Source organism: Podarcis vaucheri, assembly GCF_965113315.1.
Source record: "Podarcis vaucheri genome assembly, chromosome: 7".
NCBI lineage: Eukaryota > Metazoa > Chordata > Lepidosauria > Squamata > Lacertidae > Podarcis > Podarcis vaucheri.
Window position 1 is genome coordinate 78018935 of NC_138765.1, and position 26817 is coordinate 78045751.

The following is a 26817-nucleotide window of genomic DNA, read 5'->3' on the forward strand; positions in this document are numbered from 1 at the left end:
TCCCCGCCTGCCTCTCAACCTCCCCATCCAGGTGGAGCCTCTCACCTCTTTTCAGTGGGCGGCAGCAGCAGGGCCCACACTCCCTTCCTCTCAGCCAGCCCAGGGGTGGGAGGTACGCGGGCGTTCCTTCGCTGGTCACAAGAAGAAAGAGGCGCCGCTACCACCCCAGGCCTGAAGGCCGAGCCCGGGTGCACCTTGCCTTGTCCCCCAATGGCTCAGGTCTTGATGAAGGAGCCTGTTGTGGACACACCTGGTTGCCCCACCTCATGTCCCCCCAGAAATCTGTGCCCGGAGCCATGGCCTCCCACCCACCCCACACTACCCCCCTTTTTTGTGTCATCCGCTAAGATGTCGAATTCCCTCCCCACAGCGATGTGCCTGGCATTATGCAGTTTCTATCAAATGTGGAAGACGCACCTCTCTACTTGGGCTTTTGACCCTTGAGGTGTGTTATTTCTCGGACCCCACCTAAGTTTGGAGCCCACACTTTAGGGTGGAGGGTGGGCAATGAATTAACCAAGGCAAAACCTCAATACTGGCATTTCAATGGTGCTGAGACAGCTGATGGACAACTGTAGAGATTCCCTTGGGATCATGGCTCGATTATAAATGTTTATAATCAAATTCTACACGGGGGTTTGCCCCTCCCCCAACGCCCGCCTGGTGTTTCTCCTTGGCATTCGCTCCATCTTGTTGATCTGCCTTTGGGCCACGTAGATGGGCAGTTGCTTCCTGATTTCCAGAAAAGTCTGGTGCGTGGTTTCTGGGATCATCTTTAAGATGAAAAAGAAGGTGGCAGCACATATCGGACAGCAGATGAGGAAGCTGAAGAATCCGGTGTATTTCTGGAAAGGAACAGGAGCAGCAACACACACACACACAGAGAAACAGGGCTCAGCAACATGAGTCAAAAAACTGAGTTTTAAATGTGTTATAAACATGCAATAAACATGGAAGCGAAAGGAAAGTCCAATGCTGTAAAGAAAAATATTGCATAGGAACCTGGAATGTAAGAACCATGAACCTGGGTAAGTTGGATGTGGTCAAAAATGAGATGGCAAGAATAAATATTGACATCCTGGGCATCAGTGAGCTAAAATGGACGGGAATGGGCGAATTCAGTTCGGATGACTATCATATCTACTACTGTGGGCAAGAAACCCGTAAGAGAAATGGAGTGGCCCTCATAGTCAACAAAAGAGTGGCGAAAGCTGTACTGGGATGCAGTCTCAAAAATGATAGAATGATCTCGATACGAATCCAAGGCAGACCTTTTAACATCACAGTAATCCAAGTTTATGCACCAACTACTGGTGCTGAAGAAACTGAAATTGACCAATTCTATGAAGACTTACAAGACCTTATAGAAGTGACACCAAAGAAGGATGTTCTGCTCATTATAGGGGATTGGAATGCTAAAGTAGGGAATCAAGAGATAAAAGGAACAACTGGCAAGTTTGGCCTTGGAGATCAAAATGAAGCAGGGCAAAGGCTAATAGAGTTCTGTCAAGAGAACAAGCTGGTCATCACAAACACGCTTTTCCAACAACACAAGAGACGACTCTACACATGGACATCCCCAGATGGGCAACATCGAAATCAGATTGATTATATTCTCTGCAGCCAAAGATGGAGAAGCTCTATACAGTCAGCAAAAACAAGACCTGGAGCTGACTGTGGCTCAGATCATCAGCTCCTTATAGCAAAATTCAAGCTTAAACTGAAGAAAGTAGGAAAAACCACTGGACAGGTAAGATACAATCTAAACCAAATTCCTTATGAATACACAGTGGAAGTGAGGAACAGGTTTAAGGATTTAGATTTGCTGGACAGAGTGCCTGAAGAACTATGGGTGGAGGCTCGCAACATTATACAGGAGGCAGCAACTAAAACCATCCCAATGAAAAAGAAATGCAAGAAAGCAAAGTGGCTGTCCAACGAGGCCTTACAAATAGCGGGGGAGAGAAGGCAAGCAAAATGCGAGGGAGATAGTGAAAGATACAGGAAATTGAATGCAGATTTCCAAAGAATAGCAAGGAGAGACAAGAAGACCTTCTTAAACGAGCAATGCAAAGAAATAGAGGAAAGCAACAGAATGGGAAGAACCAGAGATCTGTTCAAGAAAATCGGAAATATGAAAGGAACATTTCATACAAAGATTACCATAATAAAGGACAAAAGTGGTAAAGACCTAACTGAAGCAGAAGACATCAAGAAGAGGTGGCAAGAATACACAGAGGAATTATACCAGAAAGATATGGATGTCTCGTACACCCCAGGTAGTGTGGTTGCTGACCTTGAGCCAGACATCCTGGAGAGTGAAGTCAAATGGGCCTTAGAAAGCACTGCAGAGTTTGCAGGGCATCAGTTGAAGAAGGAGCAAAAAGGGTTTTCTTGTGTGTGTGTGTGTGTTTCTTTCTTTGTGGCTCATTAGCTGTTTTCCCTGTGTAAAGGTCAGAGGGGGCAGGGTTTCTGTTGAGGCAGGGGATTAGCTGTGGGAGGAGCTTATCAGAGTTTGCAGGGCATCAGTTGAAGAAGGAGCAAAAAGGGTTTTCTTGTGTGTGTGTGTTTCTTTCTTTGTGGCTCATTACCTGTTTTCCCTGTGTAAAGGTCAGAGGGGGCAGGGTTTCTGTTGAGGCAGGGGATTAGCTGTGGGAGGAGCTTATCAGAGTTTGCAGGGCAGCGGCGCGCGCAGTTAGATCCATCTTTTAGATTTAGGGGAGCTAGTCTCAAACGTTTGTTGGGGGAGATCTAGGTGTTTTTGTGTGGGGGGGAAGTTATTTGTCCTGTCTTCAAGCTTTTTATGATGGAGGACCTCTGTAGCCAACCCCAACGACACGATCTCAAGATGGAAGGGGAGGGAACAGCTGCAGTCGCCTGCGATTCCTGCGCAATGTTTGCCATCTTGCCAAAGGTTGCAGGCAGCTTTACCTGCAGCAATTGCATGTTGATTGCCCTCTTAAAAGACAAAGTCCAGCAACTGGAGGAACGTGTAGCTACGCTCCAAAGAATTAGAGAGCTGGAGCTCTTCTTGGAAGCAACAGAGCACACCGTCTCCACCAAGGAGGAGACAGGGGACTCCCCTGAGAAGGAGTCTAGTTCACCAACACAGGAGCCAGATATATGGAGAAACGTGACTGAAAGAAGTAGGAGGCCCAGGGTTCACTCTGATTGCTTAGAAATACACAATCGCTTTGAGGTCCTCTCCCCTAGCATGGAAGACGAAGAGCAGACTCCATTTAAGGATCTCTCCCTCATTACAGTCGATCAGGTATATGAAGACGAGCAGCAAAGTCAGTCCTCAGGGAATGTGCAGGCGACCTTGGAACGGACAGCTCACGGAAGAACCCCGACCAAACCCAAGAGGAGGCGTGTAGTGGTGATAGGGGATTCCCTACTGAGGGGAACAGAAGCAGTGATCTGTGGGCCTGACAAGATGTCTCGGGAAGTGTGCTGTCTCCCCGGGGCTAAGATCCAAGATGTAACTGAACGACTGCAAGGAATCATAAAACCCACTGACAAATACCCCTTCCTCTTGGTTCATGTGGGAACCAATGACACTGCAAGCAATAGCCTCCAGAAGATCAAAAGAGACTACGAGGCTCTCGGCAGGAAATTGAAGCAACTAAATGCACAAATTGTCATCTCATCTGTCCTCCCAGTTGAACGACGTGGCCCAGGGAGAGAGGGGAAAATAGTGGAAGTGAACAGCTGGCTTCGCAAATGGTGTAAACAGGAACGGTTTGGATTCTTAGATCACGGACTGCAGTTTCTTGAAGATGGACTTCTGGCATGTGATGGGCTGCACCTCACAACGGTTGGGAGAAATGTTTTTGCCAAAAATCTCAGAAACCTCATCAGGAGGGCTTTAAACTGACTAATGTGGGGGAGGGAGACAGTGCTCCTGAAGGTAGGAGTCTATCAATTAATGAAGATGATCATCCAAATGTCATAGACCAAATGGAGCAAACAGCATGCGGACCTAGTGGTGGGAGGAAAAAATCCTTAAATAAGAGACACGGGGGAATGATTAATGGACTTCAATGTCTGTACACTAATGCGCAAAGCATGGGAAATAAACAAGATGAGCTTGAGCTCTTGGTACAGCAAACTAAATATGACATAATAGGCATCACTGAAACCTGGTGGGATAAGTCCCACGATTGGAATGTAATAATGGGGGGATACAATCTATTTCAGAGAAACAGACCAGACAAGAAAGGAGGAGGAGTGGCGTTATATGTCAGGGATGTGTATACCTGTGAAGAGATCCAAGATTTAGATCCTCAAAGCCAAAGTGAGAGCATTTGGGTCAAAATTAAGGGAGAGAAGAATAACAGAGACCTCATTGTGGGAGTTTACTATAGATCCCCAAGCCAAACGGAGGACATAGATGATGCCTTCCTGGAACAGATGGCCAAGCATGCAAAAGGAAGGGAGATAGTAGTAATGGGGGACTTCAATTACCCGGATATTTGTTGGACGTCAAACTCAGCCAAGAGCATAAGGTCAAACAGATTCCTCACTGGCCTTGCAGACAACTTCATTGTCCAGAAAGTGGGAGAAGCAACAAGAGGAACAGCCATTTTAGATCTGGTCCTAACCAATGTTGATGACCTGGTTAGTGGGGTAGAAGTGGAAGGATCATTAGGCGCGAGTGATCATGCTCTTCTGAAGTTTACTATACAGCGGAAAGGAGCAGCCAAGCATACTAGGACTCAATTTCTTGACTTTAAGAAAGCCGACTTCATAAAACTTAGGGAAGTGCTGGGTGAGATCCCATGGACAACAATACTAAAAGGAAAGGGAGTTCATGATGGCTGGGAGTTTGTTAAGAGGGAGATACTAAAAGCACAACATCAGGCAATACCAATGAGACGGAAACATGGAAGGTGCCTAAAGAAGCCAGGGTGGCTATCTAAAGAACTTTTAACTGAATTAAGATTAAAAAAGGATGTGTACAAAAAATGGAAAAGGGGGGAAACCACCAAAGAGGAATTCAAACAAATAGCCAGCACGTGTAGACACAAAGTCAGAAAAGCTAAAGCACAAAATGAACTCAGGCTTGCTAGAGAGGTTAAAAGCAACAAAAAAGGCTTTTATGGGTATGTTCGTAGCAAAAGGAAGAACAAAGAAACAATGGGATCACTCAGAGGAGAAGATGGTGAAATGCAAACAGGGGACACAGAAAGGGCTGAACTCCTCAATGCCTTCTTTGCCTCAGTCTTCTCCGATAAAGAAAACAATGCCCGACCTGAAGAATTTGGAGCAAATGATTCAGCAAAGGAAACACAGCCCAGAATAACTAAGGAGATAGTACAAGAATATTTGGCTAGTTTAGATGTATTCAAGTCTCCAGGGCCAGATGAACTGCATCCAAGAGTATTAAAAGAACTGGCAGATGTGATCTCAGAACCACTGGCAGTCATCTTTGAGAATTCCTGGAGAACAGGCGAAGTCCCGGCAGACTGGAGGAGGGCAAATGTTGTCCCTATTTTCAAAAAGGGGAAAAGAGAGGACCCAAATAATTACCGCCCAGTCAGTCTGACATCAATAGCAGGGAAGATTCTGGAGCAGATCATTAAGCAAACAGTCTGTGAGCACCTAGAAAGGAATGCTGTGATCACCAATAGTCAGCATGGATTTCTGAAAAATAAGTCATGTCAGACTAACCTGATCTCGTTTTTTGACAGAATTACAAGCCTGGTAGATGAAGGGAACGCAGTGGATGTAGCCTACCTTGATTTCAGCAAGGCATTTGACAAGGTGCCCCATGATATTCTTGTAAAGAAGCTGGTAAAATGCGGTCTTGACTATGCTACCACTCAGTGGATTTGTAACTGGCTGACTGACCGAACCCAAAGGGTGCTCATCAATGGTTCCTCTTCATCCTGGAGAAGAGTGACTAGTGGGGTGCCACAGGGTTCTGTCTTGGGCCCGGTCTTATTCAACATCTTTATCAACGACTTGGATGATGGACTCAAGGGCATCCTGATCAAATTTGCAGATGACACCAAACTGGGAGGGGTGGCTAACACCCCAGAGGACAGGATCACACTTCAAAACGACCTTGACAGATTAGAGAACTGGGCAAAAATAAACAAGATGAATTTTAACAGGGAGAAATGTAAAGTATTGCACTTGGGCAAAAAAAATGAGAGGCACAAATACAAGATGGGTGACACCTGGCTTGAGAGCAGTACATGTGAAAAGGATCTAGGAGTCTTGGTTGACCACAAACTTGACATGAGCCAACAGTGTGACGCGGCAGCTAAAAAAGCCAATGCAATTCTGGGCTGCATCAATAGGAGTATAGCATCTAGATCAAGGGAAGTAATAGTGCCACTGTATTCTGCTCTGGTCAGACCACACCTGGAGTACTGTGTCCAGTTCTGGGCACCACAATTCAAGAAGGACACTGACAAACTGGAACGTGTCCAGAGGAGGGCAACCAAAATGGTCAAAGGCCTGGAAACGATGCCTTATGAGGAACGGCTAAGGGAGCTGGGCATGTTTAGCCTGGAGAAGAGGAGGTTAAGGGGTGATATGATAGCCATGTTCAAATATATAAAAGGATGTCACATAGAGGAGGGAGAAAGGTTGTTTTCTGCTGCTCCAGAGAAGCGGACACGGAGCAATGGATCCAAACTACAAGAAAGAAGATTCCACCTAAACATTAGGAAGAACTTCCTGACAGTAAGAGCTGTTCGACAGTGGAATTTGCTGCCAAGGAGTGTGGTGGAGTCTCCTACTTTGGAGGTCTTTAAGCAGAGGCTTGACAACCATATGTCAGGAGTGCTCTGATGGTGTTTCCTGCTTGGCAGGGGGTTGGACTCGATGGCCCTTGTGGTCTCTTCCAACTCTATGATTCTATGATTCTATGATTCTATGATTCAAATAACAAGGCCAGTGGAAGTGATGGTATTCCAGCTGAACTGTTTAAAATTTTAAAAGATGATGCTGTTAAGGTGCTACACTCAATATGCCAGCAAGTTTGGAAAACTCAGCAGTGGCCAGAGGATTGGAGAAGATCAGTCTACATCCCAATCCCAAAGAAAGGCAGTGCCAAAGAATGCTCCAACTACCGCACAATTTCACTCATTTCACATGCTAGCAAGGTTATGCTTAAAATTCTACAAGGAAGGCTCAAGCAGTATGTGGACCGAGAACTCCCAGAAGTGCAAGCTGGATTTAGAAGAGGCAGAGGAACCAGAGACCAAATTGCAAACATGCGCTGGATTATGGAGAAAGCTAGAGAGTTCCAGAAAGACATCTACTTCTGCTTCATTGACTATGCAAAAGCCTTTGACTGTGTTGACCACAGCAAACTATGGCAAGTTCTTAAAGAAATGGGAGTGCCTGATCACCTCATCTGCCTCCTGCGAAATCTCTATGTGGGACAAGAAGCTACAGTTAGAACTGGATATGGAACAACTGATTGGTTCCAAATTGGGAAAGGAGTACGGCAAGGCTGTATATTGTCTCCCTGCTTATTTAACTTATATGCAGAATTCATCACGCGAAAGGCTGGGCTGGATGAATCCCAAGCCGGAATTAAGATTACCGGAAGAAACATCAACAACCTCAGATATGCAGATGACACAACCTTGATGGCAGAAAGTGAAGAGGAATTAAAGAACCTTTTAATGAGGGTGAAAGAGGAGAGCGCAAAATATGGTCTGAAGCTCAACATCAAAAAAACGAAGATCATGGCCACTGGGCCCATCACCTCCTGGCAAATAGATGGGGAAGAAATGGAGGCAGTGAGAGATTTTACTTTCTTGGGCTCCATGATCAGTGCAGATGGTGACAGCAGTCACGAAATTAAAAGACGCCTGCTCCTTGGGAGAAAGGCGATGGCAAACCTAGACAACATCTTAAAAAGCAGAGACATCACCTTGCCAACAAAGGTCAGTATAGTAAAAGCCATGGTTTTCCCAGTAGTGATGTATGGAAGTGAGAGCTGGACCATAAAGAAGGCTGATCGCCGAAGAATTGATGCTTTTGAATTATGGTGCTGGAGGAGACTCTTGAGAGTCCCATGGACTGCAAGAAGATCAAACCTCTCCATTCTGAAGGAAATCAGCCCTGAGCGCTCACTGGAAGGACAGATCGTGAAGCTGAGGCTCCAATACTTTGGCCACCTCATGAGAAGAGAAGACTCCCTGGAAAAGACCCTGATGTTGGGAAAGATGGAGGGCACAAGGAGAAGGGGACGACAGAGAATGAGATGGTTGGATGGTGTTCTTGAAGCTACTTGCATGAGTTTGATCAAACTGCGGGAGGCAGTGGAGGACAGAAGTGCCTGGCGTGCTCTGGTCCATGGGGTCACGAAGAGTCGGACACGACTAAACGACTAAACAACAACAAACATGCAACACCAGATGGCGCTGTAGAGCAGGAAACTTTTCTATGTGATTTTACATAGAGGTTTTTTTTTTCTTTTGTTATAAATATTTAATTTTTATGACTTATCTATAGTGGGGGGTTTTTCCCCTGTGTGTAGATCCACCCACAGAAAGGCATAAGCTTATTAATTTAGCACATTATATTTCCCCAGTGCTTTTTTCCTTCAAGGAACTCAAGGCCGGGTTATCTCATAGAATCATAGAATTGTAGAGTTGGAAGGGACCCCCTGGCCAGGGTATTCTGGTCCCACCCCCTGCTACAGTGCAGAATTTACAGCCAGAGAATCCTCTGACATAGTTGGTTCCACTGTCGACAGTTCTGCCTGATGTTTACCTGGGATATTCTTTCTTGCCATTTGAATACATTAGTTTGGGCCCTGCCCTCTGGAGCAATGGGGGGGGGGAGAGCTTGCTCTGTATTCTATGTGGCAGCCCTTCAGATATTTGAAGATAGCTACCAGATGACACTTGAGTCCAACTCTACAATTCTCTATCAGTGCTCTGTCTTCTCTTATCCAGGCTAAACATACCCAACTCCTTCAACTGTTCCTCATAAGGCTTGGTTTCCATCTCTCTCTCTAGTAACACCCCAGAAGGGAAGTTTGGGGACCAGGTGAGGGTAGGCGTGGAATGTGCTTTCTCCATCCTACCTAAGGTGGGAAAGGTCTATGGCCATAGGCGTAGCCAGGATTTAGGGGGCAGGGAGAACACCTACCTGTCACCATCCTCTGTCTGGCTCTGTCTAGCAGATTCAGAATGAAATGTCTCAGCAGCAGTTGTTTTAAATTCCTTTCTTTTGACCCCAAGTGCTTGGAAAAAAATCTGCCAATATCTTTCTACAATTTATACTTTTACTTAAGTATTTTTATTTAATTACTTGATTTTGGGGGGAGGGGAGCCCATGGCTGTGGCTCAGGGATAGGAGGCCTCAAATTCAATCCCTGGCAAGTCCAGGGGAAACTGGGAGCGGCCCCTTCTCTGAAACCTTGGAGAGCCACTGCCAGTCCGTGTAGACACTACTGGCTTGATATAAGGCAGCTTCTTATGTTTGTATTCAACCCTTATTCAACCCTTTACCTAGAATTAGGAGGACTAGAATCTTACGTTTTGTTTTTTTACAGGAAATACCATAGCTCAGTGTCAGAGCATCTGCCTTGCATGTAGAAGGTGCTCAGTTCAACCCCCGACGACTCCAAGTAGGACTGAGAAAGACTCCCTGTCTGAAACCCTAGAGAGCCTCTGGTAGTCAGTGTAGACAGTGCTTAGCTAGATGGACTAGTGAGGGACAAGGCAGCTTCCTAGGTCCTCAACATCCTTCTGCATGCCAAGCAGATGCTCTACTGCTGAGCTACAGCCCTTCGCTGTAGAAGGTTCAGAACACCCACGGACCACCAGAATCACTCACCTCGATATTGAGGAAGGTCACAATGCTGAAGAAGTTTAGGAACCAATGCACAAAACCCCCGACCACATAGGCTGAGGACCGCGAGGACTGAAGGAAAATCTCTGCTATTATCAGGTTGGGAAGAGCACCTGTGTAGAGAAAAGAGTTCACTGCTTGTTGGGAGGAGATTTTTTTATTTTTATTTTTTAAAAAGAGAACTATTTTTAAAGTGGTTTAATCTTGCCTCTGTTTAGTAACTGCTTAACTGTTTATGTATTTTATTTTCTCGTTGTTGTCGTTATTTATTGGCTTTATATACTGCCCTTCATGACAAGATCTCAGGGCGTTCACAGGATAAAATACAAGGTAAAAACGCAAGTAAAGAGTTAAAACAAAAACAACAAAATAACACACACACACATCTCATGCATTGAGGTATTTTGTTGGGGCCATTTGTTGTTATATATTTTTTAACCACAAAGAAGATTTTTTAAAAAGTTTTAAAGTTGGGCCGTAAAGGAACCCCTGACCATTAGGTCCAGTCGTGACCGACTCTGGGGTTGCGGCGCTCATCTCACTTTATTGGCCGAGGGAGCCAATGTTTATCCATAGACAGTTTTTCCGGGTCATGTGGCCAACATGACTAAGCCGCTTCTGGCGAACCAGAGCAGCGCACGGAAACACCATTTACCTTCCCGCCGGAGCGGTATCTATTTATCTACTTGCACTTTGAGGTGCTTTCGAACTGCTAGGTTGGCAGGAGCAGGGACCGAGCAACGGGAGCTCACCCTGTTGCGGGGATTTGAACCGCTGACCTTCTGATTGGCAAGTCCTAGGCTCTGTGGTTTAACGCACAGCGCCACCCGCATCCCTTGTAAAGTTGGGCCATACTTTGATGCTTATTTTCTACACCACTTTGTGAAGTCTCCCCCCCTTGAAAAGCAGATTAGAAACCTTTCAAACAGTCTTTAATACTATAAAACCATTGGCCTCAAAATGGCATTCCATTTTTTAAATGGTTTTTTCATGTAAAGTGCTACAAACTACTTTTATTCGGAGATTTTCTGAACATACCATTAACAAACATCAACAGAAAACAGGATCGTGGGACTTCTGTGGTTCACTACGAAGCCCAGTAGATCAGTGTTCTTCAGTCTTAGAAACCCATCTACTATTATTTTCATTATTCTTTTGTACCCTGCTCTTTCCACAGAACCTGGGACTCAAGGGATCTTACGAAAGTGTAACCTCATATTTAATCCCATTACGTTAAACCATGGGTAGGCAAACTAAGGCTCGGGGGCTGGATCCGGCCCAATCGCCTTCTAAATCTGGCCCACGGACGGTCCGGGAATCAGCATGTTTTTACATGAGTAGAATGTGTGCTTTTATTTAAAATGCATCTCTGGGTTATTTGTGGGGCATAGGAATTAGTGCATACATATTTTTCAAAATATAGTCCGGCCCCCCACTAGGTCTGAGGGACAGTGGATCGGCCCCCTGCTGAAAAAGTTTGCTGACTTCTGCATTAAACTGTAACGGAATTAAAACAATGAAAAAACAAACAAGCCCAAAATCTGTTAAAATGCAGATAATAAAAACACTAAAAACACTACGACCCTTTCCTTAAAAACAACAAAACAGTCAGTTCCCAAAGGCCTGCCAGAATAAAACAGTCTTCACCTGCCAGTGGAAGGACAAGGAGAGAGTCGGCCTAACCTCACTGGAAAGGGAAGAGTTGCTGGGATCATTAGGGCTGCGCTGTTTTGTAAGAGTTTTTTGCTGGCACTGTGTTTTTTATATTGCTGATCTACACCTGACTCTGGCTCCTGACACACTGTAGTGGAAGGGGCTGAGGATAAATAAAGGCTTTGGATGCCTGACCACCCTCGATCCTTGGAAACCTTTTGCTCTTCACATCCTGCGCCTCCTCCAAGGAACTCTGCGTATCACCTGAGCACTTACTAGGTCCGACGGCATGTCCCATGAGAAAAATATTGATGAGGAGCGCATTGACGTAAGACATCCACAAGGCATCTCCCTGTTGGAGAGAGTTGTGAGAGCGTGTCAAGCTTGCTAGGTTTGGGCAAAGCGCTTTTGATGTAATCGCTGATGTTATTGGTCAATCAGACGCTGTTTACTCATGAGAGATCACTTCCCATTGGGAAGAATCCAGAGGACAGCGGCACTGAGTTGTGCCCAAAATGAGTTGCGCCCACCACATGTGCATGATGTCACACGCAAGACACCCCTCCCAACCTGGCCAGGCTGACTTGGCCTGCGAACATGCTTCACCCTGCCACATCCCTGGCGATTCTCAAAAGGACGCGGTACAGCCAAGCATCTTCGTCCTGATGTGTCCTCTTGAGGATTGCTGCAGGGTTTGGGGGAGGCCTGGCCCCCTTCTTGAAAATGTGCCAGTGCCAGAGGAGCATCTCTGATGGGATAGCAAGGGAAAGATCTGGTCCTTTTTTAAGCACCTTGTGCTGCACAGAAGGGTTGTTAGAATCTTCGGTCCTGTATACCTGATGGTCCTGTATACCTGAAGGAGCGTCTCCACCCCATCGTTCAGCCTGGACACTGAGATCCAGCACCGAGGGCCTTCTGGCAGTTCCCTCATTGCGAAAAGTGAGGTTACAGGGAACCAGACAGAGGGCCTTCTTGGTAGTGGCACCCACCCTGTGGAACACCCTCCCTTCAGAGGTGAAGGAAATAAGCAGTTATCCTATCTTTAAAAGACATCTGAAGGCAGCCCTGTTCAGGGAAGTTTTTAATATTTAATGCTGTACTGTTTTTAACACTTGATTGGGAGCCGCCCAGAGTGGCTGGGGAAACTCAGCCAGATGGGTGGGGTATAAATAAATTATTATTATTATTATTATTATTATTATTATTATTATTATTATTATCCAAACCAAATATGACATTTTGATAACGGTATGGTCCCCACGTATCAACTGTGTAAATAGGAGCGATGTTAATGCGAGGCCTCGATCACTCACACTCATTTATAGAGAGCTGCTACCTATTCCAAGGCCATATCAGCCTTGCTCCACACACCCTCCTTCAGTGTGTTTTTGCCCAGCTGGAAATGTGCTCTTTGAACTCTGATCATGCCTCTTGCATGCCTGGATGGAGGCGAGAGAGGAGTTTGGGAAGGTGTGTGCAGAAACCAGCCTATTCTACAAAGGCTACTTTTGCTTCTAGCCCCACCCACCACTGGCATGCAGTTTTTGGTCTGCAAAAAGTCCCAGACTTAGCTCAATAGTTTAGGTGAAATGTAGAATGCCAGCACATGTTTTAATTTTTTAAATAAAGGTTTCAAGATACAGTTGTACCTTGGAAGTCGAAAACCAAATTGCAGCTTCTGATTTGCTGCAGGAATCTCCTGCAGTCAATCAGAAGCCGTGGAAGCCCCATCAGACGTTCAGGTTCCAAAAGAATGTTCGCAAACCGGATCACTCACTTCCAGGTTTCTGGCATTCAGGAGCCAAAACGTTCAAGTTCCAGGGTGTCCGGGATTCAAGGTACGACTGTAGTGGTTATAAACTGTTTAAATAATTTCATTGTTTTATTCCTATTGTGAAACTCTGAGGGCTTTTTTAATTTAATGAACAAGTGGTATATAAATTTTGTGAAAGAAATATGCAGTTGACAGCTTCATCTGTCTGCGGGCAGGTGGATTGCAGAGGTGGGGAAACCCAACATGCAGTATGCACCAGGTGCCTCCTCTCTGGTGTGCACAGCAATGTGAAAACACAACTTGAAATGCAGCAGAAGAGAAGCGACGTTGCTGCATTTCAAAGTATTAATGCGTACACAGAGAAAGAGCCATCAAAAGGGGTGATGCTCTTTCAGTTGCTAGCGTGCACATAGCCAAGGAGCAATCGACGGAGTAATGCTTGGCTTTCGAGGACATTGGTGCTTGAAGAGTTCGGGAAAAACCAACCAACCTGAAGTTCAAGGTTCATGGTTAATACGATGCAGAGGATGGTGCACATGCCAAAAGCAAGGAGCAGCAGGAACCTTCGCCCCATTGAGTCAACGTAAAATATCTAGAGAATGTAACAGCAAGGGAAAGAAAGCATGTGAAAAAGGAAGGACGCAGCACTCAGTCTCAGCTTAACCAACCTTGCAGGGTTCTTAGTAAGTTTAAAATGGGGGTGAGAGAGAGGGCTCAGAAACAAACGGGTGGGTCTTTTACCACCGCACCTTGATAGAGAACAGGGAGCCAAGTGGGGCTGTGTGTAGTGAGAGTATGTATGAACTTTGGCTGGAAGCTGGACATACAGAAGAACACACTGCTCTATACTAGCCTTGGTGATCTCCCCGGGAACCTCACGAGGAGGCAAGATCTGTTGGAGTGTCAATGCTGTGAGCCCCTCCCTACAAAGCTCAGGCCAGGTAGGCCAGGAAAGGCTGAAAGCCTGGAGAGCTGCTGCCAGTCAGTGTGGACAATACAGAGTTAGATGCAAAAAGTATCTGACTTGGTATAAGGTGCCTTCCTGTGCAGTGGTACCTCGGGTTAAGTACTTAATTCGTTCCTGAAGCACCACTTTAGCTAATGGAGCCTCCTGCTGCTGCTGTGCCACCGGAGCACAATTTCTGTTCTCACCCTGAAGCAAAGTTCTTAACCTGAAGCACTATTTCTGGGTTAGCGGAGTCTGTAACCTGAAGCGTATGTACACTGTATTCCTAAGTGCTGGCACAAAACTGCTGCTAAAGTTTGCAGCGCAGGAACATCCTTTGGAGCAGACTGAGCTTTGAGACTTTAAGGGGCAGAAAAAAAGGCGAAAGGGAGGCAGGCTTACCCCAACAAAGACTGAAATGATGATGGCAACGCTTGATGCTAAACGGATGTATGGGATATTATTTAGGTCAGTTCCTGTAGCCAGGTAGATTCTCTCTGTATAAAAGTATACCTGAAATGAGACCAAAACAACTGAGACTTTTAGCTTACTGGGCGATGGTCCTGTGGCTGACTCAGGGTTTGGAGGCACTGTCTACAAAATGAAGCCTAAGATCCTTTCTCTCTAACTCCAAACTAGGGATGGGAAAATTGGTCCGTTTTTGTTTCTTTTCCAGCCTTAAATCCAGCTCTTCACATTTCTTCTGCACAGACAAGAACTGTTTGCAGTTGCCAACAAACAGGCAGGCAATCCTCTGAATCTCTGGCTATATGGGAATCAAAGGTCACTGCAGTCGTGCCCACAAGGGGTGGGTGTACCTACCAGTACCCCTTGTGGTGCCTGTGAACGCTCTTGGTAAATATCTTCTCAGAAATCTACAATCTGCTTGAGATTGTTTGCTCTTTGTGCTCATAAAAACACCCCTGTTCCCACAGTGGCCACCCAGATGCCTACAGAAAACCCACAAGCCAAGCACAAGCATCAAAGAGCTTCTGTCTCAGAGAGAGTTGCTGATGTAGGTGCCTTCCTCCCCGCCTCCGTTGGTGGGGCAGCTGTTGTAACAGCATCCGCACACCATCTGGGGGTGATGCCCCCTTTTCTGCTCTTTTGGATGTGGCAGCCATTTTGTTTCATGTCTCCTCCCCGCCCAGCAGCCATTTTGTGACTGGTGCCCACGGCACTCCCCTCAACATTCCAAACATGGCCACTGGGCCCCAGTGGCGTAGCGTGGGGGGTGCAGGGGGGCCGGCTGCACCAGGTGCAACATCTGGGGGTTAGGGTTAGGGGGCGCAAATCCACGGGTTAGGGGGCACAAATCCACGGGTTAGGGGGCGCAAATTACTTGCCTTGCCCCGGGTGCTGACAACCCACGCTACGCCACTGCTGGGCCCCCAAAAGGCTGACGGAGCTTGGATGCAAAACAAGCTCCGCCCATACTGCTTGTGACCCTAAATGTGGTGCTGCCTGTGCCACGAATTTGCCCAATCCTCCTTTAAAGCCGCCCGAGCTGGTGGCCATCGCGGCCTCCTGTATGGGGCCATAGTTCCATAGTTTAACTATGAAGAAGTCCTTCCTTTCCTCCGTCCTGAATCTTCCAACACTCAGCTTCCTTGGAAGTGCCCTGGAACGCCAACTCTCAACACCCGCAGCCATTGGCCGTCCTTGCTGGGGTTGATGGGAGCTGTAGTCCAGCCACACCTGGATGACCCAAGGTCCCACTTCCCCTCCCTTGTTCTAACCGCTTGTGGATATTGCCTTCCTTACTGCGTTGACTCCAGAGAGCTGTTGGCCACACATCAAGATAATGACTGAGATGAGTTGCCACCGCAGGCTTGGGAAGCACAGCAGCTTAAATGGGTTCATGCTCTTCTCCGTCTTCTCAGCCATCTTCTCCTGCTGCAGCTCTTCTATCTCCTCCTGCACGTCCTCATTGTGCCTCAGCTTCTGCAAGGCTGGAAAGAAGCAGCAATGGAAAAGCCTTTGAATAGCAGGGGACGGAGGCTGGTGGGGAGAGTTTCTTGCAGTACCAAACACAAGAGGTGTAGTGGAGGGGGGGCAAAGACCCGTTACAAATTCTGCAGTGGGTTCCCGGTCTCCAGCATCCCAGAGACACCCAGCCAGCTTTTTGGCCACTGAGAAGATGTTCCGCCTCACCCGTTGTGATGCTTGGAGCCAATCTAAGTGACGACAGGTGAGTCAGCCACTGAGGACTGGCTCCTAGGGTCACTCTGGAGAAAGACACCAAGGAGGAGCTGTTCTGTATGCGCCAAAGCTAAGCGTTTGGGAGCACTGCAAACATAAGCTGCCTCCGTTTCAAGAGAATGGTGTTCTAGTTCTATTACCTGTCAATCAATCAATCAATCAATCAATTGATGGGTGTTCTGCTACATTCAATGGAGCTTCACAGAAAACACTGTGGGAATGTTAAAGATAGTAGGAAAGGATATATTGAATAAGTATTATCCTTCCTTCACTCAGGCTAGTGAAGTGGTGTAGCAGAGCAAATTCCCCTCAATATAGCTGAAAGCTAGTTTGCAGATTCTTTTGAATCTCTTATTTAAGTTTATTCCCGCTTAAAAGAATAAAGACACAAGAGTCTTTCTGAGTAAAGTAACAAAGTTTACTCACATTTCAGTTCACAATTTGATCCCAGAAAGGCGGTTACACAACAAACTGTGAGTTCATCTCATATGAAGACTGAACTCATGTGCTGCTGGCTGAGAGCTTACTTTTGAGTGATAGCTGATCCATGGCCATTTGATGTACCTTTGGGGATTATTAATTTGCTGGTGAAGATCCATCATTGAAACAGTTCATTATCCTGAAAGAACTGTTCTGTCTGCTGCACCCTATTGTGACATTTGGCGCACCCATCACCTCACGTTTGTAGTGTTGTGCCCGTAGCACCAACATGCTCCAACTCACTTCCAACTATATTTTGGATAGGATATTGACTGTGGAAAGGCATTCTGCCTCTATTTCAGTGATCCTTGACAGTGACTTACCAATCCTACCATTCCTGGTTATGGAACATTTATCCGATTCTTATTAGTTTGTGACTCCATGCACATATTATATGTCTTCTGTTTATAGTGTTATAAAAAATATTGTCAGTATATTATTAGCCAACATGTTGCTTGTTGTTGTTCAGAGCTGGCTGAGTGAAAGTAGACAGCAAAAAATACCATATTTTTCCGTGTATAAGACTAGGTTTCTTCCCTAAAAAAATAATGTCCAAAATTTGGGGGCATCTTATACACGGATAGATCTTTCCCATTTTCTTAAATCAAAGTCCCCCCAAATAGGGGGCGTCTTATACATGGGGGCGTCTTATAGACGGAAAAATACGGTACATTAATAAGAGAACAAAATGGCTGCAGGAGAGCAGCATGGCAGCAAGAGAGCAGCAAGCAAGAGAGCAAGTGAAGCAAGTAATTAAGACTGAGAAAATAGCTGTATGACTCGGCTCTTTTATGGAGTCAGCCAGAGCCACGCCCATCTCCCAGGTCACATGGAGGGGGAGGATGCTCCAGACCAGTGGAACAGGAAGTTACACTGGATGTCCCCTGCCTGTGCCCACTCTAGGGAAACAAGGAATGTTGCATTTGACTGCACCAATGGATTACATCCCACAAACACAACTGAGGTCGCCTCGAAAGAAGAAACTGGAGCCCTCCACAAGAGGGGAGCCACCACTGAAAAGGCTCGCCGGGAAGGGTTAGGTGAGATCCCTGCCTGAAACCCCAGAAAGCTGCTGCCAGTCCGTGTAAGCAATACTGAGCTAGATGGACCAATGGTATGATTCAGTATAATGATTTCAGCTGTTCTCTCTCTGAGAACCAAGAATGACAGATTTGGGGTGTTGCCTAAGAGGCCATCCAGACTCACCCCACCAAACATACAACACCATGTTTCATCCAGAAAAAGCACTAGGCGCTATCAGTTGTATTCTCAGATTGTCTCCTCAGGTAAACACTAATAAGACTTTGAATGTTATTATCCCTCACCCTCCAATATGTAAGTGGTTCATGTATGTGGTTACCTAGCATGGCCTTTTCTTCATCATTTTTCTGAATCAGTAGATACCTGGGGCTTTCGGGGAAGGAAGGAACGACAATGGTCTGAAATAATGCCAGTATTCCAGGGACACTTGTCAGTATTGGCCAATCTGCGCAAGAAGGAGCAATTAATTTTATTTATTACATTTACACCCCACCTTTCCTCGAAGGAGTTCAAGGTGGCGAACGTGGTTCTCTTCCTCCCCATCTTATCCTCACAACAACCCTGTGAGGGAGGTTAGGCTGAGAGACTGGGAATGGCCCAATGTCTGAGCCAGGTTTTGAACCCTGGCCTCCCAGGTCCTAGCCCGGCACTCGAACTACCATGCCACCCTGGCTCTTGAAAAGTATCAGCTCAGATGGCACAACAGAATTGCCCAACGCTAAGGGAGGGAATCAATGGCCTTCCTGGGTCAGTGGGCACCTTTGGGGAAGTGCCGTCGGTGCTAGCCATTGGCTGCCATGAGGGAAAGTGTGGCATGACACAAAATGGCTGCCATGGGGGTATAATACAAAATGGCTGCCGTGGGGATGTGGGGAAATGGCTGCTGTGGAAGCATGGCGTTATGGTGGCCACGTTTAAAAGGGGGGAAAAGCAAAGCAAAGAGACATAACCATGGGTGTGCCCCACATCAACAGGCAGGGGGAGGCACCTATATTAGCCATCGCTATGCTTGCTCACAGAGAGAAGGTCTCTGTACAGTGGTACCTTGGTTCTCAAACGCCTTGGTACTCAAACCAACTTAGAACCCAAACACTGCAAACCCAGAAGTAAGTGTTCCAGTTTGTGAACTTTTTTCGGAAGCCGAATGTCCTCTGTTTTAAGTGTTACACTGGTTTGAGTGCCACACTTCCGTTTTGAGTGGTACGCTGAGGTCTGTTTGTTTTTGCTATTTATTTTGCGTTTTTGTGGCTCTTTTTTGTTTTTGTGACTGTGTGGAACCCAGTTCAGCTACTGATTGATTGTGTGCCTGCAGTACATTGTTTATTGCTTTCATTTTATGGATCAATGGTCTCGTTAGTAAAATTCATGTTGAATTGCTGTTTTAGGAGTTGTCTTTAAAAGTCTGGAACGGATCAATTCGTTTTGCATTACTTTCTATGGGAAAGCACGCCTTGGTTTTGGAATGCTTTGGTTTTGGAACGCACTTCCGGAATAGATTAAGTTTGAGAACCAAGCTACCACTGTACTTCTCCTCTGTTCAGAACTGATGGGTCGCTGGCTGTCCGATCCTGGGATCCAAGTGGGCACATGTAAGACTTTTTGTGGGCACCATAAGGTGGTACTGGTGGGGGTTCACTGGTGCTTGTGAGCACTACATGGAACTGGAGGGGTCGTGGAACTGTCTCCCTCAGAAGGTGGCGAGCTCTTCTTCATTGGGAGTTGAGTCATCTGTTGGGGACTCTTTCCAGCATTGCAGCATGTTGGACTAAATGACCCCTGGCAATACCTTCCATCTCTACAATTCTACCATGACCTTTGGGCTAAGAGGTGCTCCTCTCTGATTTACCTTCTTCGTTCCCCAGCATTTCAGGAAAAGAGAGTATCTGAGCCAGGAGGACACCTACAGCTAGAAAGAAATGCGGCAGCATGCCAATGGCTCCCCTCATGTTCAGTGGGGAGATCTCTATGAGGTACAATGGGACCACGATGTAGAAGATGCCTGGTTAGGGGATAAATCAAGGCATTATTCACAGTAGGCATGTGACAGCCATAGAAGCATACAAACATCTCCCACTTACCCAACTAGTCATTGTGTTCTGCAAGAGAGGGCATCCTGCAGATGCCATCCTACCAGGAGGTCCATTCCACATGATGGCCAGAATCAGGCCTTTAGTTTGGCGGCACGTAGGCTCTGGAACTCCCTCCCACTGCGTATCAGGCAGGCGCCTTCTCTATTGCCTTTTTGGCACCTGCTATTTCAGTAGCTGGTATCTGTCTTGGATCCAAATCTGGCCGATGTGTGTGCTGTTGCTCTTTCTAAACGGTCTTTTAAAAAATATCTATAATTGCTATCATTATTGTCAGCTACATCCCTGCTGGTGGGCCAGGTTTGGCCCATGGGCTGGAGGCTCCCCAAAGCAGTATATGGAGGTGGTGGTGGTGGGGAGGTTCTTCTTTTGATATGTCTTTGAATTGCAAGCACTGGTTCCTTCCCAACTCAGATTTCAGAACAGGGAATTTTCTCTTAACCCCACACCCTCACTAAATCCAGGAAGTAGCCCAACTCACCTATGGTTATTCCAGCGATGAAGCGTGAAAGCATCGTAAACAGGAAGGCTTGCACCACAGTGGCGCAAACCATAAACATAGAGGACACCATGGAGCAGAAGCAATTGATCAGCAAGGCACCTTTCCTGGAAAGAGTGGGGAAAGGAAGGGAATGACTGGGCCAAGGAACATGTGGAATGATTGGAAGAGTTCCCCGCATCCTTTGGGGGAAGCAAGATCTGCCAGGAGGAGCAGTTTGGGAGGTCATGCGTCTCAGCGGGCTGATTTCTGGCTTTGCCGGCGTTAAATCTCTAATCCCGGCTCAGTCAAAGATACACCTGCGTCACTTGTTCATTCCAGAAGAATCCTCCAAGGACATGGTGGGTGCAGGACCAGAGAGGGAAGGGGAATGACCGTAGTTGGGATCATAAAGCCGTATAACCTGGCAACCCGGCTACTTATTTTCAAGACTTATTTAATTCTGGTCATATGTTTAGCTTAATTTTATACCAAAAGTGATCCCAGGGAGGCTTAGTAAAACCAAAGCAAGGCAGCCAGTCCCTATCTGCAGGCTTACAATCTAAAAAGACCCCTCCCACAACAACAACAAAAGTCACGGAAGGAAAAGCGATATGGAGGGAATAGGAAAATCAAAATAAAAACTTGGGCACTTTCTAAACAGTGGTTCCTGTAATCCAAAGAATCCTGGGAATGGTAGCTTGTTAAGGGTGCCAGGAAGTGTAGCACTGTGAAAGGTACACTGCAGTCTTCGGGTTTCTTTGGGGAAAGCCTTGTGCTTCGAATACATGGTATGTACGCAGCCCTATTAGCATGGAGAAAGTCCACAGAACAAGGGAAACCATTAAGCAGAGGCTGGATACTTCTTTCCTTTCCTTTGATGCGGTGTCTGATCCACACCAGCCATCTCAATGGCAATATGTCTTTTGCAAGATTCCTTGCATTTCTGATTAAAATCTAAGGGCAGTCATTGGCTGAGTTTTGCTCAGAGATGACCCAATGAAATCAGGGGGGGCTCGCTCAGGCTGGCTCATTCATTTGAATGGGTCTGCTTTGTCGAATGCCACCCAAACGATAGCATTACTTCGGCTGGCTGAATATCTTTTGTTAAAATGTGGGATGCCTTTTTACAGGGTGAACCTCCTCAGCCAGAAGTTAAATCGAGCCTCAGCTGGGGAGAGAGGGCTCAGCAGAAGCCCCACTCCCCTGCCCACCTGCCCCACGTCCAAAGTTAGGACTGGAAGTTCACTAATCACCAGGTCATCTATATATACCTTCCATATTCATCCACCATGACTCCTGCGATGAGTGCTCCAGTAAGGCCTCCAATAGGGAACCAACTGATGGCAAGGCCTAGCATGAAGTGCAGATACTGCTGCTCTCCTGGATTCTTTGCATCATGACCCATGTCTTCCATGAGCTAAGAGAGGAAATCATATCATGGGCAGGGTTAGTGTATCCACAACACATCCTAATCAGAAGGAACTGGCACCCTTGCAGGTGCCACATAATACTCATATGTAGAACTTCTCTCTATTAGAGTGGCAGCATTTGCCCTTTGGAACTCCCTGCCTCTTGATATCAAGCAGGCGCCTTCACTGTATTCTTTTCGGCGACTGCTAAAAACGTTTTCTTTTGAGAAAGCCTATACAGACACATAGAGCGTTGGTGTCTGTTTGAATCTGGTTTTCGGCTTACCGTTGATTTTAATTTTTTAAAAAGGTTTTAAATAGTTGATTTCAACTTTGTAAAATAAAACCCTAAGCATTTCATTGTTTTCTTCTTTCTGTAAACGGTTCTTCCTCCAGCCTTTTCCACCAACGGCATCTACCAATGGTTGCTCAGAAGGGAATGTGAGCCTTGGCTGAAGAAAGATCTTCCACACCTGTTTTAAAGTCCCACTAGACTCTTTTGAGTTTTGGCTGCAAGAGACCAAGGCTCCATCGTCACCAAGTGATTTATTTGTTAAGGATGCTGAGAGTTGTTAGGAGACCCCTATGGCTCCACGCTGAGTAAAACTTGGTGAGAAGCCTATCTTATTTTAACTAATACATATGCATTTATCTGCACTAATATACACATTTTATTTTTTGTACACAGTGGTACCTCAGGTTAAGAACTTAATTCGTTCTGGAGGTCCGTTCTTAACCTGAAACTGTTCTTAACCTGAAGCACCACTTTAGCTAATGGGGCCTCCTCCTCCTGCTGCTGCTGTGCCACCGCCGCACGATTTCTGTTCTCATCCTGAAGCAAAGTTCTTAACCCGAGGTACTACTGTATTTATGGGTTAGCAGAGCCTGTAACCTGAAGCGTATGTAACCCGAGGTACCACTGTACACTAGCTGAAGCATTGCACCACAAAATTCTGAGAAGAATTTTGACAGGTGTTCCAGTTGGAAACTTGTTTTGGAATGTGTGTTCTATGTAGATGTGCCCTTAAATCACAAACTATTTCAGATTTCTCTCCACCCCTAGATACAACCTGAAAATATCTCTGATGACTTTAGCTGTGATTCCTGGATTGCAGGGGGCTCAACTAGATGACTGTTGGGGGTCTCTTCCTACTCTACTGTTCCATGACTCGCTGACTCCCAGAAGCTTAGTCAGAAGCCCCTATTGTAAGAAACCGCCTGTACTGCAGGGTCATCTTACCAGCACTGGGGAATAGACCACCCAGAGGTTGTAACCATAGTGGATAGATCCCAAGCTGGTGACCAGCACTGTTCGGAGAAGCGAATTTGTCACCTCCTGCAGGAAATCAAAGCAGCAGATAAGAGCATCTGTCAGGCAAAGCGTTCATCAATGCATAAGGTAAAAGGACCCCTGACCGTTAGGTCCAGTTGTGACCGACTCTGGGGTTGCGGCGCTCATCTCGCTTTATTGGCCGAGGGAGCCGGCGTACAGCTTCCGGGTCATGTGGCCAGCATGACTAAGCCGCTTCTGGCGAACCAGAGCAGCGCATGGAAACACAGCTTACCTTCCCGCCAGAGTGGTACCTATTTATCTACTTGCACTTTGATGTGCTTTCGAACTGCTAGGTTGGCAGGAGCAGGGACCGAGCAACGGGAGCTCACCCCGTCACGGGGATTCGAACCGCCAACCTTCTGATCGGCAAGCCCTAGGCTCTGTGGTTTAACCCACAGCGCCACCCGTGTCCCCATCAATGCATAGGACATAGTTAATGAAAGACAAATGGCTTGGATCTTAAGGCAGTGTGGGCAGAGTTCTGCTCATAGGAGGAGTGTTTATGGTGCAAGGTGATATAACCTGTGGCCCTCCAGGTATTGCTGGACTCCATTTCCCATCAGCATGGTCAGTAGTCAGGGCTAGTGGGAGCTGCAGTCCAGCAGTATCTAGAAGGCCCACAGATCCCCCTATTGCTGGACTAAAGGCTTCTGGGAGCTGGCAGCACCATTTATAAAAGAACGTAGCAGGACCTGAGTGCAAAAGCAGAACGCTCCCCAGTATTCTGGTTGTGTGATGTCACTTGTTTGATGTGGGAGGGTTGAATTTTTAAAATGGCCTCTTAGGTCAAATTGGACGGTTAGAGCATGGTGGGGATAATGCCAAGGTTGCAAGTTCAATCCCCATGTGGGACAGCTGCATATTCCTGCATTGCAGGGGGGTTGGCCATGTCCAAACTCACCCATTTGCGGACTATGGGCTTTGGTTCTGGCACTGCCTTGCTATCAGTGCTTCTTCCGGTAGTTTCCATAATTGAGTCTCAGCTGTGGGGGGAAGAAGAGGGACATTTTGTCAGGCGGTTATTATCTCTTGCAACTTCTTTAAGAACATAAGAATAGCTAAACCTGGCATAGGCAAACTCCGGCCCTTCAGATGTTTTGAGACTACAGTTCCCATCATCCCTGACCACTGGTCCTGTTAGCTAGGGATGATGGGAATTGTAGTTCCAAAACATCTGGAGGGCCGGAGTTTGCCCATGCCTGACTAAATGGTCCATGGACAGCTCCTCCTGACAGCCTGTTTATTGGGCATCCCTCCTGATTTGTTTTTGCAGAGGTTTGATTATGGCTATGTACACACCACGCATTTAAACCCTATGGCTTACGCCAAAGGATAATGGGAACTATAGTTTGCCCCTTATGGACCTACAGTCCCCTTTAAATGTATCACCAGTCTTTGCTGAGAGTTCACTTTGATTTATCGATTTTTTAAATTGCATTTATATACCACCTTTCTCCTATATATATTTGTGTGTGCGCACGTGTGTATCATTTTGCAGTTTCCATCAAACAAAAAAGATATAGTTTTACATCAAATTTCAAAACCCAATTTCTGCCTCCCTCCTCCCTTTCTGCGATTTCTTATATTTATAGTATCTTTATTGCAACTCCCAGTTTAAGCCTAATTATTAGTTGACTCATATATTCGAAATTAGTTTTATCACGCTGCATGTCTTTACGTTAAACCTGCTAATGAGTGTATCTGTTTGCAATAGTTTATAAAATATTCAATAAACGTTTTCCACTCTAAATCAAAGACACTGTCGTATTGATTTCTTATTCTTCCGGTGAGTTTCGCCATTTCTACATATTCCAATAGTTTTTTGCTGCCATTCTTCTTTGGTTGGGACGTTGTCTTCTTTCCATCTTTGGACAAATATCATACGAGCAGCTGTGGTCACATATATAAACAAGTTTTTATATTGTTTAGGTATCTCTAATCTCTAAAAGAAAAGCCTCTGGTTTCTTATAAAAAGTTACCTTGAACATTTTTTTTCAGCTCATTGTATATCATTTCCCACTACATATGGAAAAAGGTACCTTCTTTTTCTTTGCACTTCCAGCAAATATTCGATTCAGATTTATACATTTTCGCTATCCATTGCCCAGTGTATCATAGAAGATTTCACTTGCTCATCTTTTGTTTGCATATCTTATACGTTTCTGAAATTACCTTAATATTACTAATATCTAGCAGGTCTCTCTCCAACTGGAATGATTGGTTCCCAAAACCTAACTTTTTATCTGTTTTAAACAATTCATTTAGATGATAATATTGCAACCAGTTTATTAACATACTTGACAGTTCTTCAAACTTTTTAAACTTAATTTCACCACCCTCCTCACTTATTATTTTTTAAATAAGTTATCCAGTCTACATCCCACCTTTATCTCCAAGAAGCTCAAAGTGACATATATGTGTCTCCACCTCCCCATGACAGCCCTGGGAGGCAGGTTAGGCTGAGAGGACAGTGACCAGCCCAAGGTCACCTAGTGAGCTTCACAGCCGAGTAGGCATTTGAATCCTGGCCATCTGGGTCTTAGTCCGACACTCTAACCACTATACCACATTGTTCGCAGGGTGATGGTGATATGATGGTGAGCTCAGCACTCAGCCTGATTTGCTTGTCAGGCATTCCTTCCTTCTATACTTTTCTAGGCATTTCCATGTCATTTTCCAAACTGCAAAAAGTATTTTTTCTTTTCAAAAATGTGTTTATTGCTCCGGGGTGGTATTGCCTTTTAATCCACTTCAATTGCACAAACCTAAATTTCTGCTATGTGCTGGAAACCCTCCTGCAAAATGTATTTACTTACTTACTTAATAGTGGTGTTTATAGCTCACTTTTCACTGAATATTTTTAGTCCCAGGGAAACAAAAAAGGTCTAAAAAGCTAGGGGCTATATCTTGTGGTAGTGAATGCTCATGGCAGGGACATACTGAAAGCCTGTGACTTGTCTTCTGAATGTTTAAAGAAATCACGAACACAGAGAGGCAGACTCCTGGGAGCACCACCCAGACAAGGAGGCTTCCTGCTCAGTCTCTGCATGAGTGCCTGTTCTGGCTTTTTATTACAACTGATTAAGGCAGGGATAGGGAGCCTATGGGCTCCATCTGTTCTTGGACTTCAACTCCTATCAGGCCCAGCCAGCATGGCCAACAGGAAGCAGGGGTAGGAGTCGTGGTCCAACCACACCTGGGGGGGGGGCGCAACAAGTTTCCTACTCCCAGATTTAAACCAAGTCAGAAACGATGGAGGGAAAATTGAAGCAGTTGTCTTCCAAGGTAATCCATTGGGTCAACAGTCCCAGAAGTGGGTAGCGGTGAAGTCTGTCTGTAGGGAGCCAACCCACCCCCTCAAGGCACCATAGCTGTCAACTTTCAATTTTGAAAAGGGATCAGCAGCCTTGAAAATAAGAGATCAGCAGCCTCACTTATCCCGGGGACAGTCTATGGGATATCTAACAATCCAAGATAGCAGCAGGAAGCAGCGGGAAACGGCGCTGGAATAAGGGAATTTCCCGCCCAAAAAGGGAAGGCTGACAGCTATGCAAGGCACAGAAACTTACCGCAGCTTTCTGTT

The 26817-nt window shown here is 46.0% G+C and overlaps 1 protein-coding gene across 2 annotated transcripts; it reads right to left on the reverse strand.

Moving 5' to 3' along the window:
* Positions 1-599: 599 nt before the first annotated feature.
* Positions 600-26788, reverse strand: LOC309536203 (solute carrier family 2, facilitated glucose transporter member 5-like). Of its 2 annotated transcripts, XM_082230178.1 has the most exons (13): positions 26669-26788; positions 24136-24217; positions 23142-23237; positions 21764-21909; positions 20493-20617; positions 19771-19923; positions 18244-18369; positions 15966-16153; positions 14604-14714; positions 13746-13847; positions 11758-11833; positions 9814-9941; positions 600-845 (listed from the first exon to the last, which is right to left on the reverse strand). In XM_082230178.1, exons 2-13 carry the CDS (start codon positions 24202-24204, stop codon positions 627-629), a joined length of 1539 nt encoding a protein of 512 aa, XP_082086304.1. In that variant the 5' UTR covers positions 24205-24217; positions 26669-26788; the 3' UTR covers positions 600-626. The 2 variants fall into 2 exon arrangements, with proteins under 2 accessions (XP_082086304.1, XP_082086305.1); XM_082230179.1 differs by lacking the exon at positions 26669-26788 and having other exon boundaries at positions 24136-24231.
* Positions 26789-26817: the final 29 nt, after the last annotated feature.

What these genes read in the sequence shown, in the direction of transcription:
- LOC309536203 (XM_082230178.1), bottom strand. Translation starts at nt 24,204, where the DNA reads ATGGAAACTACCGGAAGAAGCACTGATAGCAAGGCAGTGCCAGAACCA. An exon ending in AGCCCATAGTCCGCAAATGG is followed by an intron (nt 23,238 to 24,135) that starts GTGAGTTTGGAC and finishes GATTTCCTGCAG; the next exon opens with GAGGTGACAAATTCGCTTCT. An exon ending in GGGACATGCCGTCGGACCTA is followed by an intron (nt 9,942 to 11,757) that starts GTAAGTGCTCAG and finishes TTCTCTACACAG; the next exon opens with GTGCTCTTCCCAACCTGATA.